We start from the raw sequence: 14,836 nt of genomic DNA, 5'->3' as shown, positions 1-14,836 counted from the left end.
TTAAACCAATTATTTACTTCAGCTGTAATTAAAATGGACATTAAGGTAGATGGGGTGTCTAAATTATAATCCATAGACTCTTTTAATAATTTGCCAAAATGTAGTTCATATCCTGCTTGTTTAAAAACATTAATAAAAAGAATGGGTCACCGGACTTATTTTCACGCTACAGGTTGTTCAAAATTGTCAAGATTTTGTATAGATTATGCATGGAAAACCCATTTTTCCGCCATAAAACGCAAACCACACCATAGAATTTTGAGATAAAATATGAGAAGATAGCTTCAATATTATGCTTTCAGATAAGAAAAAGAAAAAATGGGGTCACCGGACTCGTTTTCTTGCTACATGTAAAAATGGGTAAATTCCTAACACATTCTATTGTAAAAGTAACACTATCTGGATTATCTGCCCTTGTATTTGAGTTGCCTCCCCTTATTTGACAAAGTTGGAAAAAAATGAATCAAACAAAAGAATTCTTATTTTTGTAAAATACAATCATAAATATGATCAAACATGGCATTTTCTATATTATAATGAAAATTCTTACACATGAATTACCTACTACTATAAAAATTTGCACATTTCATCAAAGATCTAGACCTTGTTTTCTAGTATTTCAAAATCCAAGATGGAGGAAGACACCCTATCTACCTTAAGTAGGTAGTTATTGTATTATACCTCATTATATTTACATTTAATTAAATGCATGACTTAGTCTTATTTCATGCTTCATTAAGTTTGATGCTTATTTCAGCTGCTCTGGCGGAGAACTGTTTCATGAATGTGTTACAGAAGAATCGTTTGAAGAAAGAGATGTTGTCAAGATTATGAAACAGATCTTAGAAGGACTTGACTATCTTCATCAAAGAAACATAGTACATTTAGATATTAAGGTATTGGTCAAATACATTTGGTTGAAAGAGATTTTAAATGATTAATTTAATTAGTACAAACTTGGTTTTACATTCATAAAGTATTTATTGTTACCAACCATATGGAGATTAGGCTGAATTGGATGAAATTTGTTTGAGTGATTTTGTATGTCTTTGGTTTTTACATGTTCTTTAAAAGATGATATTGTAAATAAATTCCTGATACAAAATGGCGTCATGCTCTTGACAAAACTAGAAGCTTAGCAATAGCATTTTTGTTGCTGTTGTTTATCTTAGACTCACTGCAAAACCGGCATCAAGGCCCAAAAGCTCACACTTCACTGCTTAATCAAAAATTCCTTTAAACTGTTTTTAAATTATTTCTTCAAGAGATGTCAAGCACACAACATCTTAGTCTGAGATTGCTCAAACATCTGACATCTTTTATTTAAGCTCCCCTGGCCCAAAGGGCCAAATAAGCTTTAATTATCATGTGGGTCCGTGTCTGTCATTGTCTGTTGTTGCACAGAATGAAATAATGCAGTTACATGACAAGTAGCTCATAGTGAAAGAACAAATCAAAAGTTTGGGGGAGGGGGAGACAAAGGTTTCTTTGTTCTTCTATATAGGAGAAGAAAAGTTGCATATTCTTGGAATGAAATGAAAATCAAACAATTTATGATTTATCTTAAGAAGTTTAATGGGTACTTAAAAATGAATCTATTACAATTTCTAGTTTGTAATTTGTCTAAGATTTTCAAAATGGCCTGCCCTCTGATTTCATATGGCCCCAGACAGTCCTAAAAAAAAAAGAGGCTTTCAGATGTCAGGACAATCTAGTACCAGATACATTAAATCATTGGAAAAACACAATATCAGAATAATTATATTTTCAAGTTACAAACTATTACATTTTTTTTTTTACTAGCAAAGAATCCAATAGATATTGTTAACATGTGCACAACATGATATTGTATAATTGTCATTGTTTATTGTTTAAAAACCCCAGAAAGAGAACTGTTGGGCACATTAAGATATTTGTTGATAACTATTATTTCAATCTTTCAGAATAAAGAATGAGATATACCTGTGTAAAGGGTAGAGAAGTTAAGTTTGTTTACACTTATGTATGAGGAGCAGAGTCATATGAAATGTGTACTTATATGTTTGCTTTGGTTTTTTTTCAGCCACAGAATATATTACTGACGCATCCCTTTCCTAAGGGTGATATAAAATTATGTGACTTGGGATTTGCTTGTCTCGTGAACACAGGAGAAGATATCAGGGATATTATAGGAACAGTTGACTATGTTGGTAAGAATGATCAAATAATAGACAAAGAAAATTAAACTATCTGTCATTCATCCAGCTTTTGGCCTATTTTTCAGCTTTCAGTACTACCATTGAATACAAGTCTTGAGATTTTAATACAACAACACCTTTAATCGCATTTGAAAAAATCTTCAATTTGAAGAAAGATTTGTACATGAAAATAGGTATTAAACACTTCTTCATCTGCATATCAACTCTACTTTTTTTTGTTTTTAAAATAGTTTTTCTACAAATGAAAATATTTGAAATCACACAGTAAACAATGATAACATATATTGAGACATAATATTGAGAATAGCTGCTTTGTTATTATTTATTATGTATGTCAATAAATCTTGAAGACAATGTATTAAATTCACTCTATATATTTTAGCGCCTGAAGTTCTAGATTATGAACCTCTTGGTCTCCATACAGATATGTGGTAAGTCAAGAGAAGTACAGTATATCATAATGGTCTATATTCTTTGATTTGATTTGATTTCATATATGGTGGTATTTTACATCAACTCAATATAAAAAAAAATTAGATGTGGTATGATTGCAAATGAGACAACTCTTCATATTGGACCAAAAGTCATAGAAATTAACAACTTTAACCCCTTACAACCTTCAACAATGAACAAAGCCCATATCGCATAGTCAGTTATAAAAGGACCCAGAATGACAAAATGTAAAACAATTCAGATGAGAAAACTTAATAATTTAAGTCCCAAAAAAATTAAATAGAAACAAATATGTTGTACAGCAACAAATGACAATCACTGAATTACAGGCTCCTGATTTGGACAGGCACATATATACAGAATGTGGCTGAGTTACACATGTTAGCGGGATTCCAATCATCCCCTTACCTGAGGCAGTGATGTAACAGTACAACATAAGAATGAACTATAAAAATCAGTTCAGAAATGCTTAACTCATCAGATTGATACAAATAGAAATTTATCTAACAAACACAGAGTGGATGTGGCTGGGTTCTTGTACTCCCAATAACAAATAGACACTAAGTACAGATCCGAGTGTAGGTCAGAGACCACAGTTACTTCGTAGTGCATTTTCTTTAGACAATAACTGAAAATAAAAAAAAATCCCTCTTTTGCTTTCTGAATGAAATTTTTACAGTGTGTTGTACTACTTTTGGAACAAATTATATCAAAATTATAGAAAACTTCATCAGCTCTAACTCAAAATATGGACAATTTTATGTTAAGGGGGTCTTGAAATCTTTTGACAGCTTCAGAAATGCTAATTTTTAACCTTTTTTAGCTTGACAAAATCACTACTTGACTTTTTAATGTAATTTCATCCCCCTACTTGCTCTTTGAGGCATAAAACATGAAAAATTAAATTTGGAAAGGGTATAAAAAGAATTGGCAAGTAACACACTGTCCACACTAGGGACTATATTTGTGGATAACGAAAATCAAAGGACGATAACTGTGTACCTGGACCAGTACTCAAGTTACTGACAGATAGTTCATAGCCAATACCAAATAATAATAAAAAATCATGCATCTGATAAGAAATTATAAATTATTACACATCCAACATCCAATGGATTTAGTGTAAAGAGATCATAATCAGTCAGAGAAAAAACATGAGCTTGTGCCATGCCAAAATATAGATATCAACAGATTGTTGATCCATAAATGTGCATATGTATATAACAATAGTATTTAAGTTTGCTTTTAATTTACTGTTAACAAAATCAATACTAAAAGCTTTAATATCAAACACAAGTGGTGCTTCATAGCTGGAGATTATTATAGGGCAGATACAGCAGATTAAATGATTTTAAATAATCTTGTTATCACATGTTTTAGTAAAAATGTTCTGAATGTCAAATTAAACTACTTTCCATTTCTACCAAAATTAAGCAGATTGTTCTAAAAACGAAGAGTTGCCCTTAAGGTAAATTATACATAATTCGGCAATATAAAAAGTACACATGAATGTATTGAACATTTGCATACCTACAAGATTGTGTACAAGACATTAATATGATACATGTACTAAAAATGATTGGAAAAGTCAATGGTTATGGTATGTTTTATGTATTTCATATAAAAAAATCTTAAAAACTGCACGCCTCCTGTATACATTAATCCATTTCTTTATTATTTTTCAGGAGTTTAGGTGTTTTAGCCTATGTTATGTTAACAGCCCATTCACCGTTTGCTGACGACAACCAACAAAAGACTTTCCTTAATATATCTCAAGTTAATTTAGAATTCCCAGAAAACCTCTTTTCTCATCTCAGCTCTGCATCTCAGGATTTTATATGTAAACTGTTAATTAAAACTCCAAAGTAAGTGGTTTGTATAGAAAATATATTTGAGGTTTATTTTTGTGGTCATCATAAATCTCTAGAATCTTAATCCTTTTGCCAACAAATCTTGGCTTACTGGGATTCACACTTCAGACAGCTGACCATGAGTCCCTGTTTACTGTGAATGGAATACCTCTTTTATATTTCCAGCTGAAAAACATTGCGAATACAAGTTATCTTTCTTTGCTTAATACCTGGAAGAAAGTGTAAACATGGTGGTTCTCCTTGTGGAAAATTGTGTCAAAATCAGAAAAACTACATTTTAATTTCATGCAGGATGTCACAACAGTACTTATGTATTCATTGAAGAAGGAAAAATCATTAATTGATATAAATCAATAAAATTAAAAATATCTTGAACATTAAACAAGTAACAATAATGAAGAAAAAGTCAATATTAATATAAAAAGATAAAGAAAAATCATTAATATATGTGTAAAATATGCATCCTCTCTACAAACTACATATTTGGGGTTAAAAATGCATACATACTAAAAATATTTGAAATAGGTTTAATATGTTTCTTAAAAAGAGAAACACTGATACTCTGCTGTACACCCTAAGAGGAATTAAAAATAACTTACTTCCCTTAATAATAAGATAAGAGAGTGACCTGTAATACATGTACACATTAATGAAAACAATTACAAACGAAAGTGAACCAACGCCTGGTGAGTCTGTAGTACGGTAGAGTCCATAAAGTGGATACCTCGCCGGGTATGCAGGGTCGTTATGATAAAAAAAAACATAAAATGTAGAGAGTCTTATAACAACAACACTTTAGGGACTGCTGCAGAAAATTTATTGATCGACATGTTTCGGTGCCTAGGGCACCGTCATCAGGATAAAAACAATACATAAAATCATGTTGAAGTACAAAATCGGGTTGTTAAAATTTAAACGTCACAATGTTACAATGGTAAGTAACGTTATTAATAGCAACGTACTGAAAGTGAAAGTGAAAGTTCATTGTAAGTATGTAAATAAACTATAAAAAGAAATTAAAATAGAATGTTTTTGTTGTGAAAATGTTTTAAAATTATTCTGCCAACATGTGTGTGTCCTCTTGCATCGTGGAAAGAATAATACAATAAGTTGTCAGGCTGTGTATAGACTATAGGTTGTGTGGTCTGAATGTTCTGTTTAATTTCGTCCCCAAAATAGACGACATTTTATCAGCAATTCCGTACCATTTCGACCGGCTTCCCTTGGCCAGAGGTACTGCTTCCAATCGCGTCAGGAATGCTGTAAAATGTTTCGGTCGCCGAGAGTAAAGGACAAAGTATAAATATCACTAGTCTATGTTGAATTTAAACTATGTGTTCGTTCATCAAACTATCGGGAATGGCCAGTAATCCGTAAAAGTGGTTGTATCTCGAGGGTTGTATGTTTGATTAACATATTTTCGGGAGCATCAGATTGAATTTGAAGAATACGAAATCGGGTGCATTTAATTTCAAATGAATTCTGTTAGAGAGAAATAATTTCCTATCACTGTTCTTTTCCTCCTTAAGGCTCGTTTTGGGTTAAGATGGTCCATTATTATCTATTTCTTTTCTTGTGGTTGATGGCAGCATTTTCGGAAGGTTCCTGTGGGTGCCTCAATAAAATATAACTTTGTTTATTCTGTGCGAATGGCTAGTATGATTAGCGCTGGTTGCAACGGCGGTTTCCTTACGGAATGCAGGGGTTCACGATAAAAAATAAAATCAATTACAAACGAAAGTGAACCAACGCCTGGTGAGTCTGTAGTACGGTAGAGTCCATAAAGTGGATACCTCGCCGGGTATGCAGGGTCGTTATGATAAAAAAAAACATAAAATGTAGAGAGTCTTATAACAACAACACTTTAGGGACTGCTGCAGAAAATTTATTGATCGACATGTTTCGGTGCCTAGGGCACCGTCATCAGGATAAAAACAATACATAAAATCATGTTGAAGTACAAAATCGGGTTGTTAAAATTTAAACGTCACAATGTTACAATGGTAAGTAACGTTATTAATAGCAACGTACTGAAAGTGAAAGTGAAAGTTCATTGTAAGTATGTAAATAAACTATAAAAAGAAATTAAAATAGAATGTTTTTGTTGTGAAAATGTTTTAAAATTATTCTGCCAACATGTGTGTGTCCTCTTGCATCGTGGAAAGAATAATACACGATGCAAGAGGACACACACATGTTGGCAGAATAATTTTAAAACATTTTCACAACAAAAACATTCTATTTTAATTTCTTTTTATAGTTTATTTACATACTTACAATGAACTTTCACTTTCACTTTCAGTACGTTGCTATTAATAACGTTACTTACCATTGTAACATTGTGACGTTTAAATTTTAACAACCCGATTTTGTACTTCAACATGATTTTATGTATTGTTTTTATCCTGATGACGGTGCCCTAGGCACCGAAACATGTCGATCAATAAATTTTCTGCAGCAGTCCCTAAAGTGTTGTTGTTATAAGACTCTCTACATTAATGAAAAGGTTAAATGCTGATATATATTATAGAAAGACTGTCTTGACAAATTAAATGAATGACACATCAACTGTTCTGAATATTATCCTGCGCTTCAAATTTTTATGTAAGTTACTAACTGGAATTTTTTGACAACATATATTTACTATTTTTAGAAAAAGAATGAATACCATACAGTGTTTAGAGCATCCTTGGATTAGTGGAGTTATCTCCCCTGAAACATTGCTAAGTGATAGTGAAACTCGTAAAAACAGTGAAGAAAACATGATTGAAAGTTGTGATGAACAAGAGGAAAAGTCTGATGTTATTGCTGAAAAAGAAATACCTGTTGAAATTGTCCAAAACTGTTCAGAATCCAGTGACAGTTTACCAAGTGAACATAAAGACTTAAATATAGTTTTAGAAGAACCAGAAAACATTGATAGTGAGGATAGCATCCCAAGTAAAATATTAAAGTGCAATTCTAATTCAAATATTCTTGATGAATGTGAGAAGACAAAAGGTACTGAAAACATGACATGTTCTGAGAATGAATGCGTGAAGGACAGTTACAAGATGGATGATGTCAACAGTAATTTATCTACGCAAGCTGTAGTTTAATTATTGACAATTATAGACCCTAAAACTAACCCAAAGACTTACCACATATCTGTGAAACATATCATATTTAATATAATGTATTCCTAATTTTAAAATTATTTTTAGTGTTCTACTTCAATGTAATTTTCAATGAAAGGAAATTACTTTATTATCTCACAAAACTAGATGCAGATAAATATTTGCATTTGAACTATAGTTACTAATCATGTTTTTGAAGATTTGAAAAATTGAGAAGATGCTAGGTTCTTGAAAAAATAAACTTAATGTTTCAGGTGTAACACATATAAAATAAATAACAATATTTGACCAATCTGCAAACAAAATTCTGTCTCATAGTTACAAAGATCAGATACAAAAAATATGAAATTCCATGTAATACCAAGACAAAAATAGATTTATCTTTTTAACTTTTGCATTAATTTAATGAATTTATGAAGATACTTAGTTATCCAGGCATCATTTATGTGGACGAATATCCAAAACAATATTACTTCTATCTAAGAGTAAAGAATAGTATAACATTTTTAAAATAACAAAACTGTAATTATATTATTAGTATTGTTCTATGCACATTAATGCAAATAATAAATAGATACTCCTGTAATAGATGGTACTACCAGTCATAGGACATATTGTAGCTTGCTTCCTTCATATTTTCATACTATTTGCAGTTGCTATAAGCTTTTTATATTATTTTAAACACAGTACGGGGAGTGCCATATGATATGTTTTTTTGTAAGGCATATTTACAAACAGTTGTTGTAGTGTGATGTACTAAAGATAAAAGGGTTGATATCTAATTCTCAAATACATTATTTGTATTAAAATTAATACTGTAACTTAAATGTTTTTTTATGAAAGGGTTGTAGAAAAAACTTAAAAGTGCTAGAAAGAAATTCAAACATATTTGATAAATAGATACCTACATATATGTGTTAAGAGAATACTGTGTCTTATTTTAGTTTATTTAAGGTCTTTAAACTTGCTAGCTAATGTTAAGAGCCATCTGAATCTAATACTGACCATGGTTACCTTAAATTAAATAATGATAGGTTTTTTTCCCCCATTCTTGATCATTGGTAAAGTTTATGATTAAAGACCATGCATGAATTGGTGTTCTCAGAGAAAAACATATTTAATAATGTTGGACTGAATTTGTTTTATGTCTGTTCATGTATTATTTTATGAAGTAATATACATTTATATCTGTAAATGACCAAAAGATACAATATATATGTAATTGTAAATCGACCAAGTCAGAAATATAACTTCATACATAAAGAAAAAAATTCACTTAAATGCAGAAGACTTTTTATTGATACATCAGAACAGTACTTCAACATACAAAAATTCAAAATACAACTGAACAAAACCAGAAACACACCAAATTTTAATAAGACAAAGTTTTCTGTCATTTTCTTTCTGTGAAAAAGTAAGACTTTACTAACATTGATATGAAGTTGTTTCGAGAAAATAATATTTGGCATTAAAAGTGTCAAATTATAATGTCAAAATCATTATCAAATTTCTAATGAGATATAGCTAGCAATTCATGTTTTAACTTGCATTGTTGTATCTACATGAAATTTCAAATCTGTTGTATGAAAATGGAAAGAAAAAGTAAATAACTGTTGCTAATGGGAAACCTTGTAGGAATTTAAATAAAAAGTAAATTTTTGGAGTAGAAAATATGAAAATCAAGTTGAAAATAATCTGGAAATTATAAACAAAGATGTTATAGAATTGTCATATACATGTATAATCATAAATTGTTATTTTATGAATTATTTTTTTATACAATTATACATAAGATTAAAAGCTCTGCTTAAAAGGCTGTTTGAATCACACATAGCTATTTGCAGCAACATTTCTTGATGAGTAGATTGCACAATTTTTCAGGACCAATACTAACTTTATTTGAAATTAAACACTTACGCTATTGTTACTGTTAACCGACAGGCAAGTGTTTTTTTTATTATCATTATGATGATAAAAGATACATTGATTTAGTCTTTTCTCAATAAAATGACAAAAAGCAGCCTTCAATGAAAGCTTTTTCTCGCCTATGCAATACATAAGGTAGAATAGAATGTCCATTTATCTGTGCGTCTGTTAGTTCTTGTAAACACTATCACAACTTCATTTTTTGAACAATCTTTATGAAATTTATGTTAAAGGTTTATATAGGCCATGTTCTTAAAATCAGTGCTGATCATGTATTTATGGTAAATGACTCGAAGGTTATTTAAGTAAAAAAATTAAAAAATTCTAGTATTGATGTTTAAATAATTTTTGGATAAAGATTGAAGATTCAAAAATTTTAAACTACATTTGAATTAGTTAGTATGGGCTGATTTAACATAAAATGTCAATGTTACAACCAAGAACTGTCAGTTAACAGTACAAAAATGTAGAATCGACTACACAATTTGTGGGAACATAGTGATTAAAATTTATTTGGTGCTGCATATACATGAAGTTTTACATGTATGGTTTTGGTACACATTTTTTGATACATCAGCATTATGCATACATTTAATCATTATCAGTATTTCATGACCAATATTTTTAGATAATTTTTTGACCAAAATGTTGTTTTTTTCTTTTCTATATATGTGTTATTTTTTTTTTTGATGTTGTGAAATGATTATGGAATTTATCATGTTGATATATTTTTCTTACAACATAATTGCAGTTTTCAAAATACCCACATCTTAATTCATGATTCCAAAAATAAAGATAAGAATCAACTTTACTAATTATGGAGTTCTGCAATTAAAAATAAGTATATACTAACACCAGCAACAGTATAATGCCAGTTGCATGTTAATATGCTATCATTTTTTTTTGTGTTTTTCTAGTAACTTTTTGGACCATATTCCCCCAAAAGAACAATTCCAATTTTATATTAGTATATGTAATAGTATAAATTATTACTTATATAATGTCATGTTTTATTTTGTTTTCAATTTGGAGAATAAAATAGTATACTCAGACCATTAGATTTTGTTTATATGGGCTCATTCCAGACTCTGGTATAACAGGACATTAGTTAAAGGTAACAACATGTTTGATTATCATTATATTAACATTCAACAAATATTTACATGGCATTTTACTTCTTTATACCCTTGAAAATATTTGCATTGAATTCTTTTTATAACCTCCCCTTAAACTATTTTTCCTGTTTATATTTATGGTTAAATATACCAGTCTCTTTGTTCATGTATTGTATTGTTAGAATTAATTAAATGTGTTAAGCATGTCTACAAAATTAGTGTAAATAGAAAAATTTGTTTTTTTGTAATAGAAGTTTAGTTGTAAAAAAAATTATAGTTTGTATAGACTATAAACATATTAACATCAATTTTATTAAAAGAAATAATTTAGAATATATTAGTTTGCTTTTATATTGAAATATATATAGTTACTACTTATAGTTAACAGCTTGTACATAAAAAAAATGATAGTGTGTGTAAGCCATCTTGACATTTTTTTTTTTCATTAACTTTTACACTGTTTCTGTTAAGTCTGTGCATTTATAAAACATGTGTTTTACACCCCAAAAAATTTACACAAAGTGACACAGACAATTGTTTTGAGAGGCTGAACATCAATTATTATAAAACAATCCAATCATATGAGGCAAAAGGTGTGATAATAAATTCTCATTCCATTACTTTATTACCAGATGGAACCAGTTCACAATGTACATTTGACATCATAACTTGATACTTATTTGGTTCATTATTAAATAAAAAGAGTTTTTTTGTAAACATCATAGCACAATACTGTTACACATAATGATTATGTCAACCACACAATGGTAAACAAAAAGAATATAATAACAGTGATTCTGTGAGTTTGAACCCTGTCCTTGCTAGTGAACTTGACTCCAATCTTAATTCATTGGATTGACAGTTTTACTTTCGAAGGTCGGTGTGTTTCTCTGGGCACTGGCTTCCACCACCAATAAAACTGGCCGCCATGAAATAGCCCCAAAGTGGCGCTTAAAAGTGGCGTTAAAACGCCAACAATCAATCAATCAATTAAACCTCTATGTATAATGAAATGCAAATGTTGCACTGCTATGAAATGATTGAACCATTTTGGACTTAATGGTTCTTCTAGTTTGTTTCATACTTATTATTGAAATAATTGTTCAGTATCTACACGGACTGGTAATTTCAAGTGCCTGTCCATCAACAGGAACACTATAAGCAGTTGACCTTAATTCCACTCGGTGATTTATCTTTTGAGAAATATGATTTTATTGATGAATTTTTGCTAGCCTCATGAAAAATCTTTGGTAAATATGAAGGTGCAGCTAAATTATTGTTGCCACAGGAATACAATTATCCTGGAGATAGCTCATTAGAAAATTTCCTCAAATAGCAGTGGAAGGTTGACTTTTTCCCGGCTTTTGTGTGCTGCCTAGGTTTTTCGTTTAGGAATTCTTTTACCTTCATATTCCAAATGTAGATAATTTCTTTAAATTCTGTACACCATCTTCGGCAGTTTTAGAATATTATTATTTTTAAAACACTGATTCCCCACAATTTCTTTACTTATTTTTGCATTATACCACACCAGGTTAAATAGTTTATTATTATCTTTTGGGGGTGAGGTGGCGAAAAGGTGTTGTTGGGATGGTTGCTTATTCTTCCGATTTTACAGAGAAAGAAAGGTATATCCTATTTGTACTGCTGTACTTTTAGCTGAAGATAAGGAGTGAAAATATTTGGTAGAAGGAAATGATTATAAATGAGAGGTGTTTTTTTTTCTCTCCAGAATATCCATAGAACATTATTCTTATGTTTAAATGCTCTACTGATAAAAAAAATTGGTCTTAATCTTTTTCTTCATTGTTCAGTTGCTTAAATCCATTCATCATTTATCAAGAAAAGATTTATAGTAAATATCTCCCAATTGGTACGATATTTCTAGGCTTGTATTTCCTATCATGATTTCCTTTTGAGGCTCACTTCATGCAGGAACTTCTTAGGAAGAAAGATAAGAAGTTAGCAATATCCTTTAACTCTACTTTCCGCTATATAGATGACTTTCTTTCACTAAACAATTCAAAATTTGGTGACTATGTTGAACGCATCTATCCCATCGAATTGGAGATAAAGGATACTACAGATACAGTTAAGTCGGCTTCATATCTTGACTTACATCTAGAAATTGACAATGAGGGTCGGTTGAAAACAAAACTTTACGACAAAAGTGATGATTTCAGCTTTCCAATTGTGAACTTTCCATTTCTAAGTAGCAACATTCCAGCAGCACCTGCATACGGGGTATATGTCTCCCAATTGATATGATATTCCCGTGCTTGCATTTCCTATCATGATTTTCTTGATAGAGGGTTACTGCTCACAAGGAAGCTATTAAACCAAGAGTTCCAAATGGTGAAATTGAAATCATCCCTTCGTAAATTTTACGGACGCCATCACGAGTTGGTTGACCGTTATGGAATAACCGTTTCACAAATGATATTGGATATGTTCCTTACGTCGTAACTACAATCCCCTTCCCTTTCATGAATGTGACCTACCGAATTAGACTATTTACCAGATTTGTAATCACATAAGCAACACGACGGGTGCCACATGTGGAGCAGGATCTGCTTACCCTTCCGGAGCACCTAAGATCACTCCTAGTTTTTGGTGGGGTTCGTGTTGTTTATTCTTTAGTTTTCTATGTTGTGTCATGTGTACTATTGTTTTTCTGTTTGTCATTTTCATTTTTAGCCATGGCGTTGTCAGTTTGTTTTAGATTTATGAGTTTGACTGTCCCTTTGGTATCTTTCGTCCCTCTTTCCTTGATAGAGGATTGTTTCCCACAAGGAAGATATTGAATCAAATTGTGAAGTTGAAATCACCCCTTTGCAAATTTTACGGATGCCAACAGGAGTTGGTTGACTGTTATGGAATTTCCATTTATCAGATGATTTGTTCCATATGTCGTTATTGCATTCCCGTTCCCTTTTCACGAATGTGTTCTAGCAAATTAGAATTATTACCATATTCATAATAACATGAGCAACACGACGGGTGCCACATGTGGAGCAGGATCTGCTTACCCTTCCGGAGCACCTGAGTTTCCCTAGTTCTTGGTGTGGTTCGTGTTGCTTAGTTGTAGTGTTTTCTGTTCTATTGTTTTTTTTATTAGCCATGGCTTCAGTTTATTTTCGATTTATGAGTTTGAATGTCGACATTTCATAGCAGTACAACAATAAGTCATAAACATATATCTTGGGTTTTCCAAAGCATCGTTGTTTCTATAAATTATTTTGGAAATTTGAGGTTAAAAGGTTACCAAAGCTTGTTCACAGCGTCACTGATGAGTCTTATGCGGATGAACGCCCGTCTGGCGTATTAAATTATAAGCCTGGTACCTTTTGATAGCTGTTATTTGTGTGTGTCTCTGTCCTGTACGTTCTCCCATTTATTTGTATTGTAGTAATGTCATGTAATGTTGTCATTTTAATGTTATATTTAACATTGCCATAAAAGTGGGAGGTTTGGCTAGCCACAACACTAGGTTCAACCCACCATTTTTTCTTAAAATGTCCTGTACAAAGTCAGGAAAATGGCCATTGTTATATTGTAATTCGTTGCTGTGTGTGTTGCATTATATAAAGGCAACAGTAGTATACCGCTGTTTAAAACTCATAAATCCATGGACAAAAAACAAAATCGGGGTAACAAACTAAAACCGAGGGAAATGCATTAAATAAGAGGAGAACAACGACAAAACACTAAAATGTAACACACATAGACAAAATCCAACGAGAATAACAAATATAACATATATATATATAACGACAAAATCCCACGAAAATAACAAATATAACATATCTTATCGCAATGTGAATTTACACTCAAAAATAAGAGATAACAAACGACACAACGTTATAATGTAATACACACAGAATCGAACTATATTATAACAATGGCCATATTCCTGACTTGGTACAGGGCATTTTTAAAGGAAAAAATGGTGGGTTGAACCTGGTTTTGTGGCATGCCAAACCTAAAACATTAAAGTGTTGTGTTTCTGTTGTGTTGTTGTTCTCCTCTTATATTTGATGTGTTTCCCTCAGTTTTAGTTTGTAACCTGGATTTGTTTATTCTCAGTCGATTTATGAATTTCGAACAGCGGTATACTACTGTTGCCTTTATTTACAGGTAAAAATTATGTGAAAATT

General features: G+C 31.1%; 1 protein-coding gene across 2 annotated transcripts in view; it reads left to right on the top strand.

The window, feature by feature from the left end:
- LOC139510328 (serine/threonine-protein kinase 17B-like) overlaps positions 1-11,012 on the top strand; it is a 30,166-nt gene extending 19,154 nt beyond the window's left edge. For both annotated transcript variants that reach the window (XM_071296846.1, XM_071296847.1), the window contains exons 3-7: positions 758-896; positions 2,063-2,189; positions 2,581-2,629; positions 4,337-4,516; positions 7,176-11,012. In XM_071296846.1, coding sequence (XP_071152947.1) covers positions 758-896; positions 2,063-2,189; positions 2,581-2,629; positions 4,337-4,516; positions 7,176-7,620 — 940 coding nt within the window. In that variant the 3' untranslated portion in view covers positions 7,621-11,012. The remainder of the gene's footprint in view (positions 1-757; positions 897-2,062; positions 2,190-2,580; positions 2,630-4,336; positions 4,517-7,175) is intronic.
- Positions 11,013-14,836: the final 3,824 nt, after the last annotated feature.

The sequence above is a fragment of the Mytilus edulis genome, chromosome 2 (genome assembly GCF_963676685.1).
Source record: "Mytilus edulis chromosome 2, xbMytEdul2.2, whole genome shotgun sequence".
NCBI classification, from domain to species: Eukaryota; Metazoa; Mollusca; class Bivalvia; order Mytilida; family Mytilidae; genus Mytilus; species Mytilus edulis.
The sequence above is the reverse complement of the archived record's forward strand: the minus strand, read 5'-3'. Positions and strand labels throughout refer to the sequence as shown.